This window comes from Schistocerca nitens, chromosome 7 (genome assembly GCF_023898315.1).
Source record: "Schistocerca nitens isolate TAMUIC-IGC-003100 chromosome 7, iqSchNite1.1, whole genome shotgun sequence".
Classification (NCBI taxonomy): domain Eukaryota; kingdom Metazoa; phylum Arthropoda; class Insecta; order Orthoptera; family Acrididae; genus Schistocerca; species Schistocerca nitens.
The window spans coordinates 274,613,747-274,636,736 of NC_064620.1; the positions used below are offsets into that span (position 1 = coordinate 274,613,747).

Below are 22,990 nucleotides of genomic sequence, written 5' to 3' on the forward strand. Positions count from 1 at the left end.
TTGATGACTAGTGAATAGTAACTCTGAAACTGAACTCCATCCGAACAGGCCTAGGAAGGCCCAACAGTACTGACTGGCCACCATGTCATCCTCAGCCCACAGGCGACACTGGATGCGGATATGGAGGGGCATGTGGTCAGCACACGTCTCTCCCAGCCGTATGTCAGTTTATGAGACAGGAGGTGCTACAACTCAATCAAGTAGCTCCTCATTTTGCCTCACAAGGGCTGACTGCACCCTGCTAGCCAACAGCGCTCAGCAGACTGGATGGTGACCCATCCAAGTGCTAGCCCAGCCCGACAGTGCTTAACTTTGGTGATCTGTTGGGAACCGGTATTAGAATGGTAACTCACTTTTAGCAGAAAAATCCTGAATTGAAACAGCTTGGAAAAAAATTATCCAACCCACAGAATTAAATCACAAAACTAGTAGTGACAGAATGTATAAATTGCAAAAAACTGTTTGTATTACAAAAAAGATTTCATGAAATGCAAAGCAGATATACTACTTATGTATGATGTCATATACAGATCAGTAAGTTGATTACTGGAAGCAAGTGTAAAGAGCTAGAAATAGAAACCTTAACAGAAAAATTCAAGTAGGCCTGCATCAGATTACTGAGTAGATGGGGATTTATATTGCATTTGGCAGGATTGGGGTTCAGATCTTTGTCCAGTCATCCAAATCTAGGTGTTGTGGAGAATGAACACAGTTGATTTCATTCTCATACATCCTGCATCTAAGCTTGTGCTCCATATTTAGTGTCTTCAATGTTGACAGGGACTAATCTCCAGTCATCCGTCCTTTTACGTAGAATGAATATGAAAGAAAAGAAAGTTTCATGCCTTAAATCAATATTCTGATTTAAAAAATAACATTTTTAGTAACAGGTAACTGAAAATTTTGTGACTATATCTGAAAGAACATATCATTTCTGACCAAAACAATTCTCATCTTTGCCCTTGTGTTGCAATTTATGAACAGCTGACTACATGAAGTTGCAGGAGATGAACTGACATCAGCGAGGATATTATATGGGACGGAATTAAATTAGAAATGGAGAAACAATGTATCAAATCTAAGAAAACATTGATAGAATAATTTAATAAAAACTTGTGATGAGAAGAGAGAGGAAATACTTTAACTCATGAAGTCCATGTTTATTTCTCAGATGGGAGTAATGATGCAAGAAAAATTATAATTTGAGCAAAAAAGTAATGTCCTTGCCAATCAATGTAATAAAGCTGCAGTCATATGACACTGACAGTAGCCATCAGATTCTGTCACCTAACATGGTCTGATTACATTCTCCAACAGCTTGGTTACAGTACATCCAATTTCCTTCATCAGTTTTTGGTGGGATCAAGGAGATTAGGTTTAGTTAGGATAGGTTAGCTTAGAATCTATTGTATCAAAGAAGTTAGAATCTGTTTTAACCTACTTGGGCAGGATGGATGGCATGACACTTCTGTGTGTGCAGAAGTAAGTGTTGCAAGTACTCTAAACTCTCTCCTGAAGTTATTGTAATAACCAGAGAAGTTTTGTGAATACATGAGAGACATTCTATTACATATGTGAGATGATTCATGGACATTGAAAAGCAACATTACACTCTGCATAACTTCAAACAAATTCAGCAAAACGCATTTATGTCAGTTAGTCTTCAATGACTGTCATTCAGCATATGGGTGCAAGACCAACATGCCTTTTAAAATAAGATACTCTGTTCCAAAGCACTGAAAAGTGGAAACACATTTGCAAACTACCTCATATAACAGAATCACCACCCTGCTGGCATAAAAACACCAGAAAGGAATAGTAATAATTCTTAGATAGTGAATGTCAACCAACCACAACCCCAAAAAGATCCACTACAGTAACTTTAAGCATCAAAATTGACATACACCATATTTCTCACTTAAAGACCTAACTTTTTGAGGATATAATGTGGGCCTAAATTTTTGGATACAGATATTACCTGTGTTGTGGATGACATGCTGCATTAAGGACAGACATGAGGCTGAAATGGCTAGACAGCCACAAAGCATACATAATGTAATATAAGATAATGATCAATTAATTATTATTAAATTTTTAAGTTGTTCAAAACTTGTTTCTATTATGCAGCAATTCCAGACTGTAGATTCCAAGATGTATCCCTGGAATTCTTTTAGATTAAGCTAAATCATTATGGTTTGAGGGGGGGGCAGTGCACAAGTGGTTTAATTCATACTTAACTGGAAGAATGCAGAAAGTTGAAATAAGTGGTTCATGTAATGTTAAAACAACAGCTGATTCCTCAAACTGGGGGGGGGGGGGCTAAATCAAGTACGGGGTCCCACAGGGTTCGGTCTTAGGTCCTTTACTGTTCTTGATATACATTAATGACTTACCATTCCACATTGATGAAGTTGCAAAGTTAGTTCTTTTTGCTGATGATACAAGTATAGTAATAACATCCAAAAACCAAGAACTAAGTGATGTAATTGTAAATGATGTTTTTCACAAAATTATTAAGTGGTTCTCAGCAAACGGACTCTCTTTAAATTTTGATAGAACACAGTATATACAGTTCCGTACAGTAAATGGCACAACTCCAGTAATAAATATAGACTTTGAACAGAAGTCTGTAGCTAAGGTAGAATTTTCAAAATTTTTAGGTGTGTCCATTGATGAGAGGTTAAACTGGAAGCAACACATTGATGGTCTGCTGAAACGTCTGAGTTTAGCTATGTATGCTATTAGGGTTATTGCAAATTTTGGTGATAAGAATCTCAGTAAATTAGCTTACTATGCCTACTTTCATTCATTGCTTTCGTATGGCATCATATTCTGGGGTAATTCATCATTGAGTAGAAAAGTATTCATTGCTCAAAAACGTGTAATCAGAATAATTGCTGGAACCCACCCACGGTCATCCTGCAGACATCTATTTAAGGATCTAGGGATCCTCACAGTAACCTCACAGTATATATATTCACTTATGAAATTTGTTGTTAACACTCCAACCCAGTTCAAAAGTAATAGCAGTGTGCATAGCTATAACACCAGGAGAAAGGATGATCTTCACTATGCAGGGTTAAATCTGACTTTGGCACAGAAAGGGGTAAATTATGCTGCTACAAAAGTCTTTGGTCACCTACCAAACAGCATCAAAAGCCTGACAGATAGCCAACCAACATTTAAAAATAAATTAAAAGAATTTCTAGATGACAACTCCTACTCATTGGCTGAATTTTTAGATATAAATTAAGGGAGGGGAAAAAAACAACTTAAACATTAGTGTCATGTAATATCTTGTACAGACATCTTTTATTAACCTGACACGTTCCACATCATTACGAAGTGTCGTATTCATGATCTATGGAACAAGTATTAATCTAATCTAATCTCTAATCTAATCTGTTACATTTCTCACTCTGTGTTTTGTGTGGGGATATGTCAAGCAATTTGATTGAAGAAAACAGACTGATTTGAATTTCTCTGATTATCATCTGAAGTTTATATGTTTGGGCAGTGAGGTCTGCTGCACTGAGACAACACACCTACTGACATCCTGATTTGAAAAAATCGACTGATTTTGGTAGTCAGTGGACATCTCCAGTGTCAGTGTCAGTGTGTCTGCAGCCTGTGAAAAACTATAGAGGAGCAGAAACACACCAAAATCTTCCTTTTTTTCTTTTGTGGTTGAATCTTCGTTGTAATTTATTTAGCATTTGGTGCTATAAACAATTATAAATAAAGAAATTGTAAGAAATCTGTCAAATAAATAAAAGGAAGAAAATGAAAGATCAGTGTTCATGTTTTCCAACCACTCAATTACTTAAGAGCTACACTGATGTAGGTTTTGTATGTATACGACATTGTCGGCACCATTTGCTACAGTCACAGCTTGAGTAGTTTCACCATTCCCAATTGTAGAGAGTAGCAACTGTTCTGCCTGCCCCACGTGTGATTTGATTCAGTTTTCTCCAGGTGACTGAGGAAGACTGAAGCCCAGAAGTTTGATAGTTGGTTCTTGAATTGCATGAAGTCTTGCTGGGCTGGAGGTGACCACTCCAACTTTGGGGCAGCCACAGGATTGAAACCCTGGTTAATAGGCTAATAGTGATTGCCCAAGCCAACTGATTAATTTCAATCAGATTGAAGAATGTTATTGAATTACAACATGTCTGCAAAGAAAAAGAAACTGCTCAGATAATTAAAATATAAAAAAGACACTGATTTCACTGAATATGTTAGACTCTATAAAATTACATTTAAAAGAGTTGTCAAAGCAGCAAAAAACCTGGCAGATAACAGACATATAAGACAGAGGCTGTGTTCAAATGGCTCTGAGCACTATGGGACTTAACTTCTGAGGTCATCAGTCCCCTAGAACTTAGAACTACTTAAACCTAACTAACCTAAGGACATCACACACATCCACGCCCGAGGCAGGATTCGAACCTGCGACCGTAGTGGTCGCGCCGTTCCAGATTGTAGCACAAAGGCTGTGTGGTCAGTCATTAAATCTGAGTTAGCATGTAAGGAAGATGTTTTAAAAATTAACATTGAAGGAAATGCTATTGTAAGTCCAACTTAAATACCAAAGTACTTCAGTGGATCTTTTATAAATGTAGCAAAGTCTGAAGTAAATGTAACAGATTTCGCAACAAACTAAATCCCTTTGTTATGTAAATTGAAGGTGCAGGGGAGAAAGGAAAGGAGAGGGAAGGAACTGTAGATGTCAGCTGCATTGGGACTTTATCCAGAATCTGTGGAAATGAGTGAAAACATATGCCAGACTGGAATTCGGACTCAGGTTCTCCTGCTTACTACACAGTTGCGTTAACCACTGCACCACCCGGGAACAGTGTTTATTGCAGTTACATGGACTATCTCAGCACACTTTTCAGCTGACCCACACTCCCACCAGCACCACCTATCTGCAGTCCCATCCATGTCTTCAATGGGTGCTACTTTGAGATTCTCACAAGTGATCGAATGCCATTGTGCCTCCACACTGAAGATGGTGGATTCATTGCCCATGAGGCAAATCAATTATATGAATGAATGGTGTATGTTCTTTCAGATATGTCTGAAAGAACAGACACCACACATTCATATACATCCCTTTGGCCTTATTGAAAACTGTAAACACCATACAAAAATTTTGAAAACGTTCTATGAAGAATGTAGAAAATGCAATCCTAGCACTAAAAAACAACACAACAAAATTGCAAACCCATTGGCTCAAATAATAAATCACTGGTTTGAAGAGGACTGTTTCCCAGAGGTTTGAAATATGCCAAAGTCAAACCACTTTTCAAAAAGGGATCAAGAGAAGTAATGGGAAATTATCATCCTGTCTCGTTTCCCCCAGACAATTCTAAAATAATATATTTGCCCAAATCAGAAACTTTATTGAAATTATTGTATTATTCTAAACAGTAAGTTTACTTTTCAGCAAGGCAAAAACACCACAGATGCAGTGAACAGTTTCAATGAGAAAATGAGTACATCATTGGACAATGGCAGTAAGGTTGCAGGAATTTTCTGCAACCTCACAGAGGTGTTTGATTCCATAAACCATGCATTGCTTATTACAAATTTGAAAAGTGTTGCATTAATGGCTTAAATACTACTTATCAAACAGAAACCAGAGAGTTAGTATTTACGTAAGTGGAGCACATTATTATTCTGACTGGGAAAAGGTATCTCATGGTGTTCCAAAAGGCTCCATACTAGGTACAGTCCTGCTTCTCTTCTTACGATTAAGAATCAGCTCCCTGTCAGTTCTGTTTGGATTATACTTGTTAAAAGAAAACCAGCATTTGGAAAAAATTTCCAAATCTTTGATCAGTACCCTCAGCACTTAAGAAATTTTATTTGAGCTAAGTGTGTTAAATCTAAGTATATCTAAGACTCACATGATAAATTCAAAACCAAACAGTCAAAATGTGAGCAGATTAAGGCATAGAAGAAGTTGACTCAGTCAAACTCTTAGGATTACATTTGGATAAAAATTTGACCTGACAGGCAACATTGAGTACCTAGAAAACAAATTGAGCAGCTTTGCATTAAATTAAAATGGAACATGTGAGTGCAGATGAGTTTAAGTCCACTTAAAAGAAAGTTATATGATGCTCTGACCCTGAAATATCATTACTCAATGTGTAATGTTATTACTCATGGATGAATTCATGCAGGACAGACTGGAAATTTGAGTTGGATAAATGTTTTATACATCCCGAGAAATATCATTTTAGTGTTTTTATGTATTTTAATAGTGTTGTTTATTAGCGTAAAAATTATTGGTAACTGTATTATAAATTTTTGACATGTCTGCTGCACATGAGCCAAATGGATTGCAAATGAATATCATGATTTAAATAAATCATAATTCCGCTGATTGTTTTGTACTCTTGTGTGTAATACAACAAGAGCATGTGTGGTGAAGTGATGTTGCTTAGCACTGGAAACCACTAAATAGGTATTGGCAGAATTGTACTAGATACAGTGGGTATTGCCTGTCAAAGATGAACATTCACTAGGTGAGTGAAGGAACTGTTGAGATATACAGCTTGACAGTACTCAGCTCATAAATAAACTAATGTCAGTGCTGTTGTTGTCAAAGTGTTTGTGACACTTTTCCAAGAAGTTCTTGTTAACTTTTGAAAGAAATTTTGAGGCTCTTCACATTTGCAGTTGTTTTCTGAAGATTCAAGATTATACCCAGTATTTTGGATTGATGGTGTATTGCAATACATTGTCTGTGAGTGTTACCTACAGATGTTAATGTGCGTGCTAGTTGCCCAGATGGAATACAACAACTTCTGTCTTCAGTGGGTTTTGTTTTAGTTTCCATCTCCTGAAGTAGTCATCAAATACACACAGGTTATCTGTCATTATTTCTTCTGCCTATGAGAGGCTTATCTACTAGATCAGGCTGTTTCAGCTCACATGCCCAGAAGAAATCAGACAAAATCAGCCATGCCTTCTGTATACTCATTTTAAACTCACCAGCTGGTCTTATGTCATCATTTCTGAACTTCCCATCTCCATTCACTCAGAGACTAGATTTGCAAGTCTCAGCCACTGCCCATTTACTCGTAAGCTGGTGGCTCAAGGCTTGTTGTGTATAACAAGTGGACCACCAGTGTGGAAACGAGAGTGAGTCCACAAGTTTGCAATTATAACTGAGGACGTGTAATGTTTACACTATATTAGCAGCCATTGGACATGACAATTATTATTTACTGATACAGTGACTGATTAGTTAGCAGTGGACACACACACACACACACACACACTTTGGACATCCCTCCTAAGAGTAGTCTGATGCATTTCCTGGCAGATATTTAAGATATTTATGATTTTGTTTTTGCAATGTGTAGCTGGTATCAGCTTGAACAAATATTGATCATCACATTTTTCATGCAATGTCCAGCATAGAAAGTAGGTGTTGGTTTGTTTCCCATAACAAACAAATTCATTTTTGAAGTGAAATTTTATGTGCCTGGCTATACCGGGTCCCAAATAAGTCCACTGTGGCTATAGCCTAGTGCCCGTGCTCAGGCTGTAGCAATTCCAAAACAAAATCTGTAACTTTTTTCGATGTCACTGAGATTCTTCCCCTAATATTAAAAACAATTTGCTGTACATTCAGTTCTACTCCTACGCTAAGTGCTTTTCCAGTTCCATCTGTAACATTGTCAAGCATAGGTTGTAGGGCTATGATTGCCCATGAAAAGTCAAAGTTAGTAGTCTGCAGATTTTGTAATCTTCTAATTTGGCAGGAAAATACAAGTAATGTCCAGAAACACATTATATCGGAGATGCATTCACTTAACTGGCAGGAAAATGCTGCTGCTTTTCAAGAGAACAATCATTTTTGAAAGCTTAAGTACAGCCAAACAAAAAAAACAAAGGCCATTTCAGAGAAAAAGTGTTGAAGTTTTTGCAAAAGCAAACATTCCAGTAAAAAAGTTCCCAATCAGCACTTTTTCTAACAGTCAGTTTCAAACAACTAATAATTTGTTTGTCTTCATTCATTGCTAATGTAAAATTGGCAGTGAGACTAACATTGTAAGCAGCAGTGATATCTCATAGGACAATGACAACAACTTTTAACAGCAGCATCTCTTACATGTGTGACCTTAGTCTCACAGTTATAGGCGTGTGCTGTTTTACTCCCCCATATTTTTGAGATTGCTAGTAGTAGGGGTATACATCCTCCCTCTAGTTAGCATTCCACCAAACACAGCTCGCAGCTGTAGCTATGCTTTGTGGACTATAGTAGACAAAATGGTTCAAATGGCTCTGAGCACTATGGGACTTCTGAGGTCATCAGTCCCCTAGAACTTAGAACTACTTAAACCTAACTAACCTAAGGACATCACACACATCTATGCCCAAGGCAGGATTCAAACCTGCGACCATAGCGGTCGCACGGTTCCAGACAGCAGCGCCTAGAACCACTCAGCCACAAAGGCCGGCTATAATAGACATGCCAATGTTAAAAGCTGGACAAAGTATCAGTTGAGGGATCATATACATTCTACTGCAGTCTGCCATGATGTCGATACTGTATGCTTTTGTCACTTGTAGGACTGTAAAGGATATGGAAGATTTGAAATACATTTTCCTTGTGTACCTGTAGACTTTTGATTGATTAATTTCCACATTCTTTTCTACAAATCTCATCATGAAGGGGGGAGCATTGTGGGCGAAATAACCCACTCACACTGTTTATTTCAAGAATCATTTCTTGATTGCTTTTTTTAGTATACTGTAAATCAGGATATTGCTTATATTAACTGAAAAAGCATATTTCAAAAATCCACTGTTCTTCCTCTTACATTGCTCAGCCCCTAATTTTGTTTACTACTTCATACACTGCATTAATGTAACTTTATAAGATTTTACAGCCTGCTGTTATCTGCTTATGAGTACATACAGGAAAAGTTAAAATGTGTTTAATTTGAATATTAGTGTTAATTTGCTACATACTTCAGTCCAGATATTCTGATAAATTATAGGAGTAATGACTAGTAAGATACTCTCTTACTTTATTTTGAAATATCTGGTGATTCCCAATTCTCTGTATTTCTTTTCGTTTTTATATATTTCCATTTTAGCTGATGAATGAACTGTTAGTAATGTCAGAAAAACTAGGAAGTTTTGTATGTTTTTTACTTTTTATTGTTAGGCTCCCACATCCTTGCCTCTCCCTTTATCATAAAGCATGACACAGAGAGTAGAACTAATTTAACATACTCATTTTACTGTTCAGTTTATTCAATCAGTTGCCGTATCAGTGATTATAAGTGTTATAGAACAGTGAAATGATAATTGCTGGTAAGTAGCTGCTGCAGTGGTCTGAGGTTCAGCCACTTGTCCAATTGGGTGTTTTTTGTTTTCTCACGGCTCTCCATGAATAGAAGTTTAATTGTTGCTGTACCAATGTTTCTCGACAGCTGCTTAGTTATGCCATAAACGTCACTGTCACTGTTTTTTGTGAAGAAAATTGTGAACCTTCCCTCCTGAAATAGTGAATTTTCATATGGAAATTTTGAATTCAAAAAATGATTATTTTTGTTCAAGGTGAGAGACCATATCCTTGTGATTTCTGTCCAAAGAGATTTCCTTCAAGTGGTGCGATGAAGAAACATCGAAGGATGCACACTGGCGAGCGACCTTATGAATGCAAGGAGGTAAGTGAAAATGTATAATTAGCAATATTCGTAGTTGAAATTACGAGTTTCTATGCTGTGAAAGGTGGAACACATTAGAAACAAATAAATTGATAAGAAAGTGCTGTTATTAACAGAAAAGTGGAAAACACACCTTGAAGACAAAGTCTAGAGTGAGATACAAAAAATGTGTTATAGGAGTAATAAGTCCCAGTATAATGTGTTGGTGGATATTTAAGTTATTGCATAATAATCGAGTGGCAGACAGTTTGCCGATAAAATGTGTACTACAAACCAGTCAAGTAAGAAGAAAAATACTTCAAATAGAATGAAAAATAAAAGATAAAGTTACCATCAACACAAGGTTTGGTTTCAGCATCTCAGTGCTTCGTTAGACATTATCTTGTCGGAGGCAGTATACACTTGCCTTTCTCCAACCGTTGAACTAACTGATCCAGTCATTTATTATGGCATCCTACAATTCAGTCAGAACACTATACCACACCACAGCTAGATACAAAAGGAAAATGAAATAAAGTTGAAAAAATGTTGAGGGAAAGAGAGCAAATAATGAAAGCCACGAGGGATATTATATTTAATGGCATGAATCTTTCTTTTTAAAAAATGCTGAAGTTTTGAATCAGGAAGCTTGAATGGGTACTGCAGTTGGTAACACACAGCCTGCCGAAGCTAAGGATCTGCATTTGAGTACTAATCTGGATCAAAGCTTAACTGTGTCACTTACAAGTAGAGCAGTGCATTTTCAGCTAAGAGTAGGAGAATTCTTTCTCATAAAGAATTAATGGACATCAGAGACAGCTAAACAAAGTAGATGAGAAAAAGACAATTGGGTGTGAAATGAAAAGGAAGCAAAAATAACTAGATAACTTTCAAAAGTGGAGCAAGAGCTGAAAGAAAGGTAAAAGGGGGGAAAATGAAGCTTAAAAGATGGCAAAGCAGTAAGGGTATGAAACTAATATGGTTCAAGTGGCTGCTGAGATCCATTCTCATCTCCATAATCTGGAAATAGTTATGCTGGAATTGGCATTAGTAAACCATTTGATATCTCTCTTCTTGATTGTATATGTTTCATTTATGTGCAGGATGAAATAAGGTGTACTGTTCATCATGACAGACTACATTATAATGGATGGCCATCTGAAGGCCCTGAATATTGCATATAAATCTTTGGACTGAACAGAGGCAACTCCAGGTAGGAATATCAACAATGTAGGGAAAGACAGATTGCTGCTTATCATAAAGAAGACACATTAAGTTGCAGAAGGCACAATTAAAAGACACCTATACAAAGCTTACAGCCACAGCCTTCATCAGTGAAACACACACACACAAACACACACACAATTCATACACACAAGCAATTGAACGTCATGCACATACGAGTGCTAGCTCCAGCATCTTGGGCTGGAATGCAACTATTGTGTGGGATGCAAACAACAATCTGGAGTGGTGTAGAGGAGCAAAAAAAGAGAGAAGCATGGAAAGACAGGCGGATGTGTTGGCAGAGAGTGGCAAATAAACAGGGTGGGAGATGAGATGAAAGGACAGTGGGGCTGGAAACTGTTGGATGGAGGGTGTGGGGACAGTATGTTACCATAAGTTGAGGCCAGAATAATTACGGGAGTGGAGAATATACAGTAAGGATAACTCCCGTCTGCGCAGTTCAGAAAAGCAAGTAGTGGAGGGAAGGATCGAGATGGCTTGGGTAGTGAAGCAGCCATTGAAATCAAGTGTGTTATGTTTAGCTGCATTTTGTGCTCTTTGCCACAGTTTGGTGCTGGCCGTTCATCCTCGTGGACAGCTGGTTGGTAGTCACACCTATATAAAAAGCTGTCCAGTGATTGCAACAGAGCTGGTAAATGACATTGCTGCTTTCACAGGTGGCATGGTCCCTGATGGAATAAGAAGTGCTGGGTGAGCAGATTGTGCAGGATTTGCACTTGGGTCTTCCACAGGATATGATCCTTGTGCCAAAAGGTTGGGAATAGGACTGGCCTAGGGATGGATTAGGATGTTGTGGAGGTTGGGTGGGTGATGGAACACCACTTTAAGAGTGGTGAGAAGTATCTTGGGTATGATGTCCCATACGATGATAGGTTACCAAAGCCCTGGCAAAGGGTGTGGTTCAGTAGTTCCAGTCAGGGGTGGTACTGGGTGATGAAGGGGACACTCCTTTGTGGCTGGTTCTTGGGGATGCTGAAAGGATTATGGGTGTGACAGGAAATGACATGTGAGATCCATTTGCAGATTAGGTCTGGGAGATAGCATACTGAGGAAGGGCGATTTTGTCACTGCAGATATGCCGTCCCCGTGTGGCCAGGCTGTATGGGAGGGATTTTTTTGTGTGAAAGAGATGACAACTATCAAAATACAGGTACTGTTTGTGGTTGGTGTGTTTACTCTGCACAGAGGTACTGAAGGCGCCATCAGAGAAGAAGAGGTCAATATCTAGGAAGGTGACGCACAGTGTTGAGGAGAACCACTTGAAGTGGATGGGAGAGAAGGTGTTGAGATTTTGAAGGAAAGATTTCAGGGTGTCTTGGTGTTGAGCCCAGTTCATGAAGCTATCATCAGTGAACCTGATCCAGACTTGGGATTTGGGGTTTTTGGATGCTAGGAAGGTCTCCTCTAGAATGCCCATAAAATGGTTGGCATAGGAAGGTGCCATGCAGATGCCCATGGCTGTGCTGCAGGCTTGTTTATATATCCTCCCTTCAAAGGAGAAGCCACAGGCCCTTCCCAGAATATCTCCCCTGAATCCAAATTGACCAATACCTCCAACCAGTTGCCTGTAATCTAGCCTCCCATGCCAAAGACACTGCTTCCTTCACTGACTCTCCCCTATCCCCACCCCTTTACCTCCTGCGTCCCTACTTGTCACTGTTGATGTCACCTCCCTAACTCCAACATCCCTCTTGCCCATGGTCTGACCTTCCTATCCTCCCAAACACCATACCCCTAGTCTGGTTCAGGTTCACTGATGATATCCCCACGATCTGGACTCGAGGCCAAGACACCCTTCCTTCTTTCCTTCAATACCTCATCTTCTCTCCCATCCACTTCAAATGCTCCTCCTCAACCCAGTATGCCACCTTCCTAGGTGTTGATCTACTCCTCTCTGATGGCTCCATCCACACCTCTGTTCACATTAAACCCACCAACCACCAACAGTACCTGTATTTTGATGTCATCCCTTTCACACCAAAAAAACCATCCCATACAGTCTGGCCACATGGGGACAGTGTATCTGCAGTGACAAAAATTCCCTTGCTTAGTATGCTGAGGATTTCATCAAGGCCCTCACAGACAGGCACTATCTCCCAGACTTAATCTGCAAACAGATCTCCCATGCTATTTACCCTCACACCCCTAATCCTTCCACTGCCCCCAAGAACCAGCCACAAAGGAGTGTCCGCTTCATCACCCAGTACCACCCCGGACTGAAACAACTGAACCACATCCTTCGCAAGGGCTTTGATTACTTATCATTGTGCCCTGAAATGAGGGACATGCTACCCAAGATACGTTTCACTCCTCCTAAAGTGGTGTTCCATCACCCACCCAACCTCCACAACATCCTAGTCCATCCCTATACTACTCCATATCCAACTCCTTGCCACAAGGATTGTATCCCTGTGGAAGACCTAAGTGCAAAACCTGCACAGTCCACCCACCCAACACTTCCTATTCCAATCCTGTCACAGGTTTATCCTACCCTATCAGGGGCGGGCTGCCTGTTAAAGCAGTTAGGTCGTTTACCAGCTCTGTTGCAATCATCGCATAGCTTTTTATATAGGTATAACTACCAACCAGCTGTCCACCAGGATGAATGGCTACCACCAAACTGTGGCCGAGAGGTCAACATGCAGCTGGACATAACACACTTCGTTTCAATGGCTGCTTCACTACCTGAGCCATCTGGATGCTTCCCTCAACTAACTGCTTTTTGAACTGTTCAGATGGAAGTTATCCTTACTACACAATCTTCACTCCCGTAATTATCCCGGCCCCAACCTATGGTATCACACTGTCCCCACACCTTCCACCCAAGTTTCCACCCCCTCTGTCCCATCATCTCCACCCAATTCTCATCCCCCACCCTGTTTATTCGCCACCCTCTGCCAACACATCCGCCCGTCTTTCCCCACTCCTCTCATTTTCTCCCCACTCCCTGCCTCACAACCTTCTGATGCTGCACCTGTTGGCATTCTAGTCCCTGCATACTCCAGTCCCTGCACACTCCATCAACTGCACCAGAGAGGATTCATCTCTCCCTACCCACACACTACTACCCCCTCCCCTTCCAGAATGCTGTTTGCATCCCACGCAATAGTTGCATTCTGGCCCGAGATGCTGGAGTTGGCGGTCGTGTGTGCATGACGTGTGTATGAATGGTGTGTGTGTGTGTGTGTGTGTGTGTGTGTGTGATGAAGGCTGTTGCTGAAAGCTTTGTATAAGTGTCTTTTAATTGTGCCTTCTGCAACTTAACATCTTCTTTATGGTAAGTAGCAATCTGTCTTTTTCCTACATTGTTGATATTCCTACCTGGAGTTTCATCTGTTCAGTCCAAAGATTTATAAGCAATATTCAGAGCCTTCAGCTGGCCATCTGGTATAATGTAGTCTGTCATGATGAAAGTCCTCTGGCTGAAAACAATGAACAGTATGCCATATTTCATCCAGCACATAGATAAAACATATCCAATCAAGAGGAGAGCTATCAAATGGTTGACTAATGCCAATTCCAGCATAACTACTTCCAGATTATGGAGATGAAAATGGCTCTCAGCAGCCACTTGAACCATATTAGTTCCATACCCTTACTGCTTTACCATCTTTTATTTTAGACTTCATTTTTTCCCCTTTCACCTTTCTTTTAGCTCTTTCTCCACTTTTGAAAGTTGTCTACTTATTTTTGCTTCCCTTTTCATTTTACACCCAATTGTCCTTTTCTCATCTATTTTGTTTAGCTGTGTCTGATGTCCATTAATTCTTTAGGAGAGTGAATTCTCCTACTCTGAGCTGAGTATGCACTGCACTACTTGTAAGTGACACAATTAACCTTTGTACCAGATTAGTATTCAAATGCAAATCCTTACCTTTGGCAGACTGTGCATTAGCGACTGCAGTATCCATTCAAGCTTCCCTGACTGATTCCCAGCTTCATCATTTTAAAAAAAGAAAGATCCATCCATCAAATATAAAATACCTTGTGGGTTTAATTATTTTCTCTCTCTCTTCTCTTCTCTTCTCTTCTCTTCTCGTCTTTATGTTAAGCACCAATTTGTCTTTTCCTCCAGTCTTTTCCTCCATTGTTGATATTTGGACTGAGCGGTCTCTCTTATAAGATATGGAAACAATCTTGAATAATTTTGTACTATGACTTTATAAATCAAATGGGATTGATTTTATATATTTTACTCAAAAGTGTTACAATGTTACTGGTTTAATACGAAATTTGGTCAGGCCAGAGTGAGATTTTTTTCTCACCATACATTGATGGACAGTTACGCGAATATAATAATTAATTATGGTGATGGTGTAGTTACTGGATAGCTTGCTCAAAAAAAAAAAAATTCATTTGAATGAAGTAACAGTGGAACAGGGAACAGTTTAAAAAGAAGAAGCGGGAAATTATCAAAATAACGCCCCATTGTCTTGTGCCCTTAATGTTGCTGTTGAGATGCAAGAAAGCCAGATAATAAAATAAAAAAGGAAAGTCAAGCAAATAAAAAATTACATTTAATGATGCATCAAAAACGCAACTATCGTGTTTACAGGAATCTCATACGACAAACACATTTGTGAACTTAAGTTGACAAACTTTAACATTCTGATCTCCATAAAATTAATATTTACATTTATTAATGAAAGATGTGGCTCTATACTTTTCACTATACGGGCAATACACTTCCAAATTGCAAAAGTGCTGTAATTGTTGTTTATAAGGAAACCAGTATGTAAGGATGGTTGAATTCTTGTGTGGTGACCCATTTGAAAAAGCTGAGTCAGCACCTCATCACAATGAATGAGATATTGAGCTCAAGAAAATGGAAAAAGATTAGAATAATCTATCTCAGGTCCTGGCGTAGGATTTTGCTGTAAGAATCATTAAAGCATGACATGTTACTGTAGAATGACAGCTGTTTATTATTAAATAATGCTAATTTTTTACTATTCAATGCTCTTGTTATCTGAATAATTGTTGACTTTGTAGTATGGATTATCTAAAAGGTATGCATTAACCAGCTTATTAAATAATTTGATTATAATTGTCTCTTAATCTCCCTTGCCATTTATTATGAAGTTGTAATCCCTTGTACAAAATGGTGTTTTGTGTAAATTTAACCTGGTTGATGTTCCATGATCTCCTGAACTCTGCTGTTTGTGGGATAATTGCTGATATTCTTCTTGATATGCTTATCAGATTGGTAAATGTACTCACATAGTGCTGCTGGAATCCCCAGCTGTTTAAAACAGATCTTTACAGAGAGGTCGATATCTGTTTGTAGTTGTTATTGTAACGGTTCTTTTCCGTAGTTTGAAGACTGTGTCCATATTTTGTGCATGGTACCATCAAAAAATGATTCCATTTAAAATGAATCCCATACATGAATAGTATGTAACTTTAAGGCATCATCTGAGACACACTGTTCACAGGATTCTATCATGCGGATGACATTTTGTTTGCTAGTTAATGTGTTCATTCCACTTTATGTGACATCACTATCAGTTCCTAAAAATCCTGTATTTATTACACAATCTATGAAATTTTCATCCGCATTTAATGTACAAAATTGTTTTCAGCCTTTAAGTAGGAGTCCATGATGCTTGTTTCATTTATGATAAATGTAAGTTTATCACATGGTGACCAGTTATAAACATCCTTTAGGGTTTCATTTGCTTTCTGTACTAGGAGTTCTTGTGTTTTAGTTGTGAGTACAATGTTGCTGTAATCAGCAAAAGAATTTTTGTCCATATTTAACAATGTCTGGAAAATCATTGATGTATATCAAAAACAATATTGTTGCTAAGATATTGCCTTCAGGGATTCCTATGTTAATATGTTTGGGATATGATAAAATGTTTCACTACAGTTTTTGTTTCATTTAAAGCCTATGCTCTCTCTACCCTTTATACACTGTTTTCCAGTTATGAACCAACCTAATGACTCTAGGTTTTTGACATTTTCATCCTTGTCTAGTGCACCAAGTTCCACTTTTGTAAATTCTGCTGTGGCCAATTGTGTTCATCTGCTACTCTGGGAAACTAAATTGTACTTCACTAACAAAGTTATATTTTTTTCAATCAATTCTTTAGTCTGTCTTTTATAAATGATTATATTCTTTTTGAGAAGATGATAGCAGAGAAATGGGCCTGTAGTTTTCTGTGTCTTTTTGCGTCACCTTTCGTAAGTACGGGCACAACTGTTGTCTATTTAAGATATTCTGGAAATTTATCTATTTGCTGAAGGACTAATTTATTATGACAATTAATGGGGCTTGTATACTGCCTATGCATTCTTTCAAGTGCAGAGACTCTGCACTTCATCTGTGCCTTCTGACTTCCTATTTTTTAATTTACATGGTTTTCCTGCATTCATAGTCTGTGGTAGAAAAGAATTTGTTGTATGAATTTTGAATGGTACAATACTCGATACTGGAAATTTTTGTGGTAGTTTCTCTGCTGTACCTGACAAATATTCACAAAATTTGCTAGTTTTGTGGATCCTTTATCAACCTAACCCTTTCTTTTATCTGTAAATTATTGTGATTTTGTTTCTGTTTTCCTATTTCTTGTTTTACAACATTACAAACTCTTTTGATTTTATTATCAGCATCTGGTATTGTTTTGTCATTTTCTTTGTGTAAATATTTTTGTACATTTAATAATAGTTTAGGAACTCTGGCTCACTGTGGGTTTTTCTCGTGAAACTGGGGTATTTCATGGTCGAGGAGGACTTTGTTGTACCTGCTGTTACCCGTTTGTTCTTATTGAGCAAAGCTGTTGGTACAGACATTTTGGAAATGGACTGCTCAAAGTTTATTTTAAATATTGTACACAGTTCTGCATCTACATTGTTTTCTGTATTTACTTCAGCCCAGCTTTGGTGTAATAATACTTCAGAGGGGCCAAGCAGATGATGCCTTGGCACAATGATAGTAGCACTCCTGGCACTAAAAAAACATGCTTATTCAGTGAATCATTTATTGTAACAACTTTAAAAAGGGTGGTGCACTGTTGGTCGTAGCTGCCTCCTTCCCTCGTTTTCGACAGACTCTCGGTGTTGGACACTGCTCTGTCCTTGCGCCTGCATCCTAGCGAGGTGTTGTTCCTCTTGCATCAATATGGATGCTTAGTCCATCCTGGTGCAGCATGGATAGCAGCTATCAACTGAGGGAGTGTATGATCCCACTCCGTGCCTCTTCTTCCCTGAACCACTCATCTGCGGTGTGGTGTAGGCGGAAGGTGTTGAACCCAGTACTGCCAGCCCGGTCGTCATCTTCCATCCCACACTCAGAGAGTACAGCACCTGGTACAGCACTGCTGCTGGTAGTTCATCAGCTCTCCCATCAGTAGTGGGTGGTGTGACACGGCATGATGTTCATCAGTGGAGTTCAGCTCAGAGGCACTCCACGGTTGGCTGGTACTGCGCTGGTTGATCTCAGACAAGACTTACTAAAACAACATGGTCATGGAATGGAATGTCATTGAGACCGTCATTCCCATTGTCCTGAACCGTTCTTTCCTACTCCAGTATTTAAAGAGCTCTCCGTAGTTCTGTGACATGCAGGTTATTAATGATGTTATTCTGCTACAAGTGCTGTAATTCACTTAAATTAGTCTATGAATGTTTTTCCTAGCTGTAGCTATCACTTCTTGCGGCATTCTGCTGCACAAACGTGTGTGTGCTATTTTGCTTAGTCTCTGTCCTCTGTTTACCTGCTGCATGTGCTCTCTCTCGCTCAGCTACTGCAGAGTACAGACTGTGCTGCCCATCGGTCTTGCCTCACCGTGCCTCCTGGTCCACCGCTAATAATGGCATAACCAACCTATCATACATCTAGGTCGTTGAACCCCATTACAAATTTTATAATTTGGAACCTGTATTTCTCTGTGCTGTGACAATACCCTTTGGTGGGCTTATCTATTGCAAGTTTTATTTTCATTAATTGGCAATAACAAAGTGTTCCCTGTCTGTATGTGTAACAACTTGACTGATTTTATTTATTTATTTATTTATTTATTGTTCCGTGGGACCACATTTAGGAGAAGTCTCCATGGTCATGGAACGAGTCAATACATGAAATTATAACACGATTGTAGAAACAGATAATATGAAATATAAGAAACATATTTAGGTGACAAGTCGTTAGTTTAAATAAGAAAATCAAGAATGTAACACTGGAATTTGCTTAATTTTTTAGCTCTTCCAGGAGCTCCCCGACAGAATAGAAGGAGTGAGCCATGAGGAAACTCTTCAGTTTAGACTTAAAAGTGTTTGAGCTACTGCTAAGATTTTTGAGTTCTTGTGGTAGCTTATTGAAAATGGATGCAGCAGAATACTGCACTCCTTTCTGCACAAGAGTCAAGGAAGTGCATTCCACATGCAGATTTGATTTCTGCCTAGTATTAACTGAGTGAAAGCTGCTAACTCTTGGGAATAAGCTAATATTGCTAACAACAAACGACATTCAAGAAAATACATACTGTGAGGGCAATGTCAAAATTCCCAGACTATTGAATAGGGGTCGACAAGAGGTTTTCGAACTTACACCATACATAGCTCGAACAGCCCATTTTTGAGCCAAAAATACCCTTTTTGAATCAGAAGAATTACCCCAAAAAATAATACCATATGACATAAGCGTATGAAAATATGCGAAGTATACTACTTTTCGTGTTGAAATGTCGCTTATTTCAGATACTGTTCTAATGGTAAATAAAGCGGCATTTAGTTTCTGAACAAGATCCTGAACATGGGCTTTCCACAACAGCTTACTATCTATCCGTACGCCTAGGAACTTGAACTGTTCCGTCTCGCTTATAACATGCCGATTACACACAAGATCCTTCACTACCAAGGTGGTGTCATCAGCAAACAGAAATATTTTTGAATCACCTGTAATACTAGAAGGCATATCATTTATATAAACAAGAAACAGCAGTGGCCCCAGCACCGACCCCTGGGGAACGCCCCATTTAACAGTGCCCCATTGGGACTGAACATCATTACCACTCTCAATATTGCGGAGGATTACCTTCTGCTTTCTGTTCTTAAAGTAGGAGGCGAACCAATTGTAAGCTACTCCCCTTACTCCATAATGTTCCAACTTCTGCAGTAATATTTTGTGGTCAACACAGTCAAAAGCCTTCGTTAAATCAAAGAAAACACCTAACGTTCGCAAACCTTTTATTTAATCCGTCCAAAACCTCACAGAGAAAAGAGACTATAGCATTTTCAGTTGTTAAGCCATTTCTAAAACCAAACTGAACATTTGACAGCAAATTATGTGAATTTAAATGCTGCAGTAACCTTGTATATACAACCCTCTCGATAACTTTAGCAAACACCGATGGCATAGAAATAGGTATATAATTGTCAACATTATCCCTGTCTCCCTTTTTATAAAGTGGCTTCACTACCGAGTACTTTAATCGGTCAGGAAACCGACCACTCCTAAAGGAAAAGTTACAGATATGGCTAAGTACTGAGCTAACATATGTGGAAAAATACTTCAGTATTCTGCTAGATACCCCGTCATATCCATGAGAGTTCTTGGTCTTTAGTGATTTAATTATTAACTCAATCTCCCTCTTGTCAGTATCATGGAGGAGCATTTCAGATAACAGTCTCGGAACACTTTTTTCTAAGAGCGCTATATGATTCCCTGTTGGGACTAGGTTTCTATTTAGTTCACCTGCTATATTCAGAAAGTGATTATTAAGTACTGTACATATATGCGACTTATCAGTAACACGGACATCCCCACTATGCACTGATTCTATATCCTCGACCTGTCTCTGCAAACCAGCCACTTCCTTTACGACTGACCATATGGTTTTAATTTTATCCTGAGACTTAGCTATTCTATCTGCATACCACATACTTTTTGCCTTCCTAATAACTTTTTTAAGCACCTTACAATACTGTTTGTAATGGGCTGCTGCATTTAGATTTTGACTGTTTCTAACGTTTTGATATAATTGCCACTTTGTTCTACAAGATATTCTTATCCCATTAGTCAGCCACCCAGGCTGCCTGTTTGTGCTAGTACCCTGTTTTGAACGTTCTAACGGAAAGCAACTTTCAAAGAGCACGAGAAAAGTCTTGAGGAAAGCATTATATTTATCGTCTACTGTATCAGCACTATAAACATCTTGCCACTCTTGTTCCTTGATAAGGTTTACAAAAGTCTGTACAGCAACTGGATCGGCTTTCCTAAAAAGTTGGTAACTATATTTAACATGTGTTGCAGCACAAAAATCTTTTAGACTTAAAATTTGTGCATCATGATCTGAAAGGCCATTCACCTTTTTGCTAACAGAATGCCCTTCTAATAATGACGAATGAACAAAAATATTGTCCATGGTTGTTCTACTGTTTCCTTGCACTCTCGTTGGAAAGAATACGGTTTGCATAAGATTATATGAATTAAGGAGGTCTACCAGCATCCTTTTCCTTGCACAATCACTTATACAATTAATATTGAAGTCACCACATATAACTAACTTTTTGTATTTCCTATAAAGTGAACCAAGAACCTCCTCTAGCTTTAGCAAAAATGTTGTGAAATCGGAGTCTGGGGATCTATAAATAACAACAGTAAGAAGTTTAGCTCCACTAAATTTAACCACACCTGCACAACATTCAAACACCTTTTCAGTGCAGTACTTTGAAACATCAATTGACTCAAATGGGATACCGTTTTTCACATACATGGCTACTCCCCCACACCGCAAAGAGCTCCTAGAAAAGCTGCCAGCCAACCTGTATCCTGGTAAAGGAAGCCTCTGAATTATCTCCTTATTTAAGAAGTGTTCAGATATACCAATAATTTCAGAGTCAACATCTATAAGCAGTTCACTAACTTTATCTCTAATACCTTGTATATTTTGATGAAATATACTAATTCCCTCATTAATCGGATACCCAAGCTTTGTAGAAAGTGGTTTCTTTATTAGAGAGACTTCCCTTAAGCAGGAATACCTATCAGCTGACTTCAATCTAAAAAAGGTACAGCTCTAACACCCACAACTACCGGAATTTTCCCATGAGTGATCCCACCACCCCCACCTATGCTGTCACCTATAAGTTTTGCCAACCTCCCCTTCCCATACCTGTTGAGGTGCAGGCCATGTCTAGTGAAACCTGTCCTGCTGATAGACTCCACCGACACCACTGAAATGTGACCCATGCCTTCTGTCATCAGCGCACCCCCAAGTCTCATGTTATTACGCCTGATGGCTGTATTAAGATGAGGCCGATCGTGACGCTGAAACAGTCCCACGAAATGCACATTCGTGTTGCCAGTCTGAGTGGCTATCTTTTCCAGGTCACCATCTATGTCATACTCCCCATCCCTATCAATACTATTACCAGCCCCACCCACAATCACTACCTGATCCTCTTTAGTAAAATCCCTACATAGCCCCCCTATGTTAAAAGTCACCTGAGCCAATCCTGCATTAGGCTTCACAATGCTGGTGACCTGGTACTCACTCCCCAAAACTTCCTGCAACTGCTGGCCTACACCTCTACCATGAGAACTACCTAACAGCAGAACCTTCTTCTTTCTCTTAGACTTTGCAACTGTCCTAGCCACCGTAACTGCTGAGGTCTGCTGCATACTTCCTACATCTACAGCTACTAGAGATTCCTCTCCACTAGACTCTGACAGTTGGTCATATCTATTACAAACACCAATAGTAAAACTATCTGAAAATCTCCTTCTCCTAGCAGATCTCTTGCCAACAGCCAGCTCCCATTCCCCAACCCCCTTCTCCCTCCTCATCCTATCTAGCTCCTCCTGTGCGTTTTTCAGCTGCACCTGAAGGGCACAGATATTACGCTCCTGCTCCTCTATCAACTTACTCTTGCTACATAACCTGCAGTTCCAGGAGAGGATCTCACCAGAATGCCCACTGGCTTCCCCACTGCATTCCCCCCAGTGAAAAAACTTCGAACAAGTCTCACACCACAATCCACTACTCATGAACCTACGGTTTGCCCACACTTCTCACTCATGGTAAAATTTTACAAGTATTGAAACAAGAAAACAACTTTATCTA

At 39.1% G+C, this 22,990-nt stretch overlaps 1 protein-coding gene across 3 annotated transcripts in view; it reads left to right on the forward strand.

Annotated features, from left to right (window-relative positions):
* Positions 1-22,990, forward strand: part of LOC126195408 (gastrula zinc finger protein XlCGF57.1-like) — a 201,697-nt gene that overhangs the window by 111,645 nt on the left and 67,062 nt on the right. For all 3 annotated transcript variants that reach the window (XM_049934004.1, XM_049934005.1, XM_049934003.1), the window contains one exon: positions 9,589-9,698. In XM_049934004.1, coding sequence (XP_049789961.1) covers positions 9,589-9,698 — 110 coding nt within the window. The remainder of the gene's footprint in view (positions 1-9,588; positions 9,699-22,990) is intronic.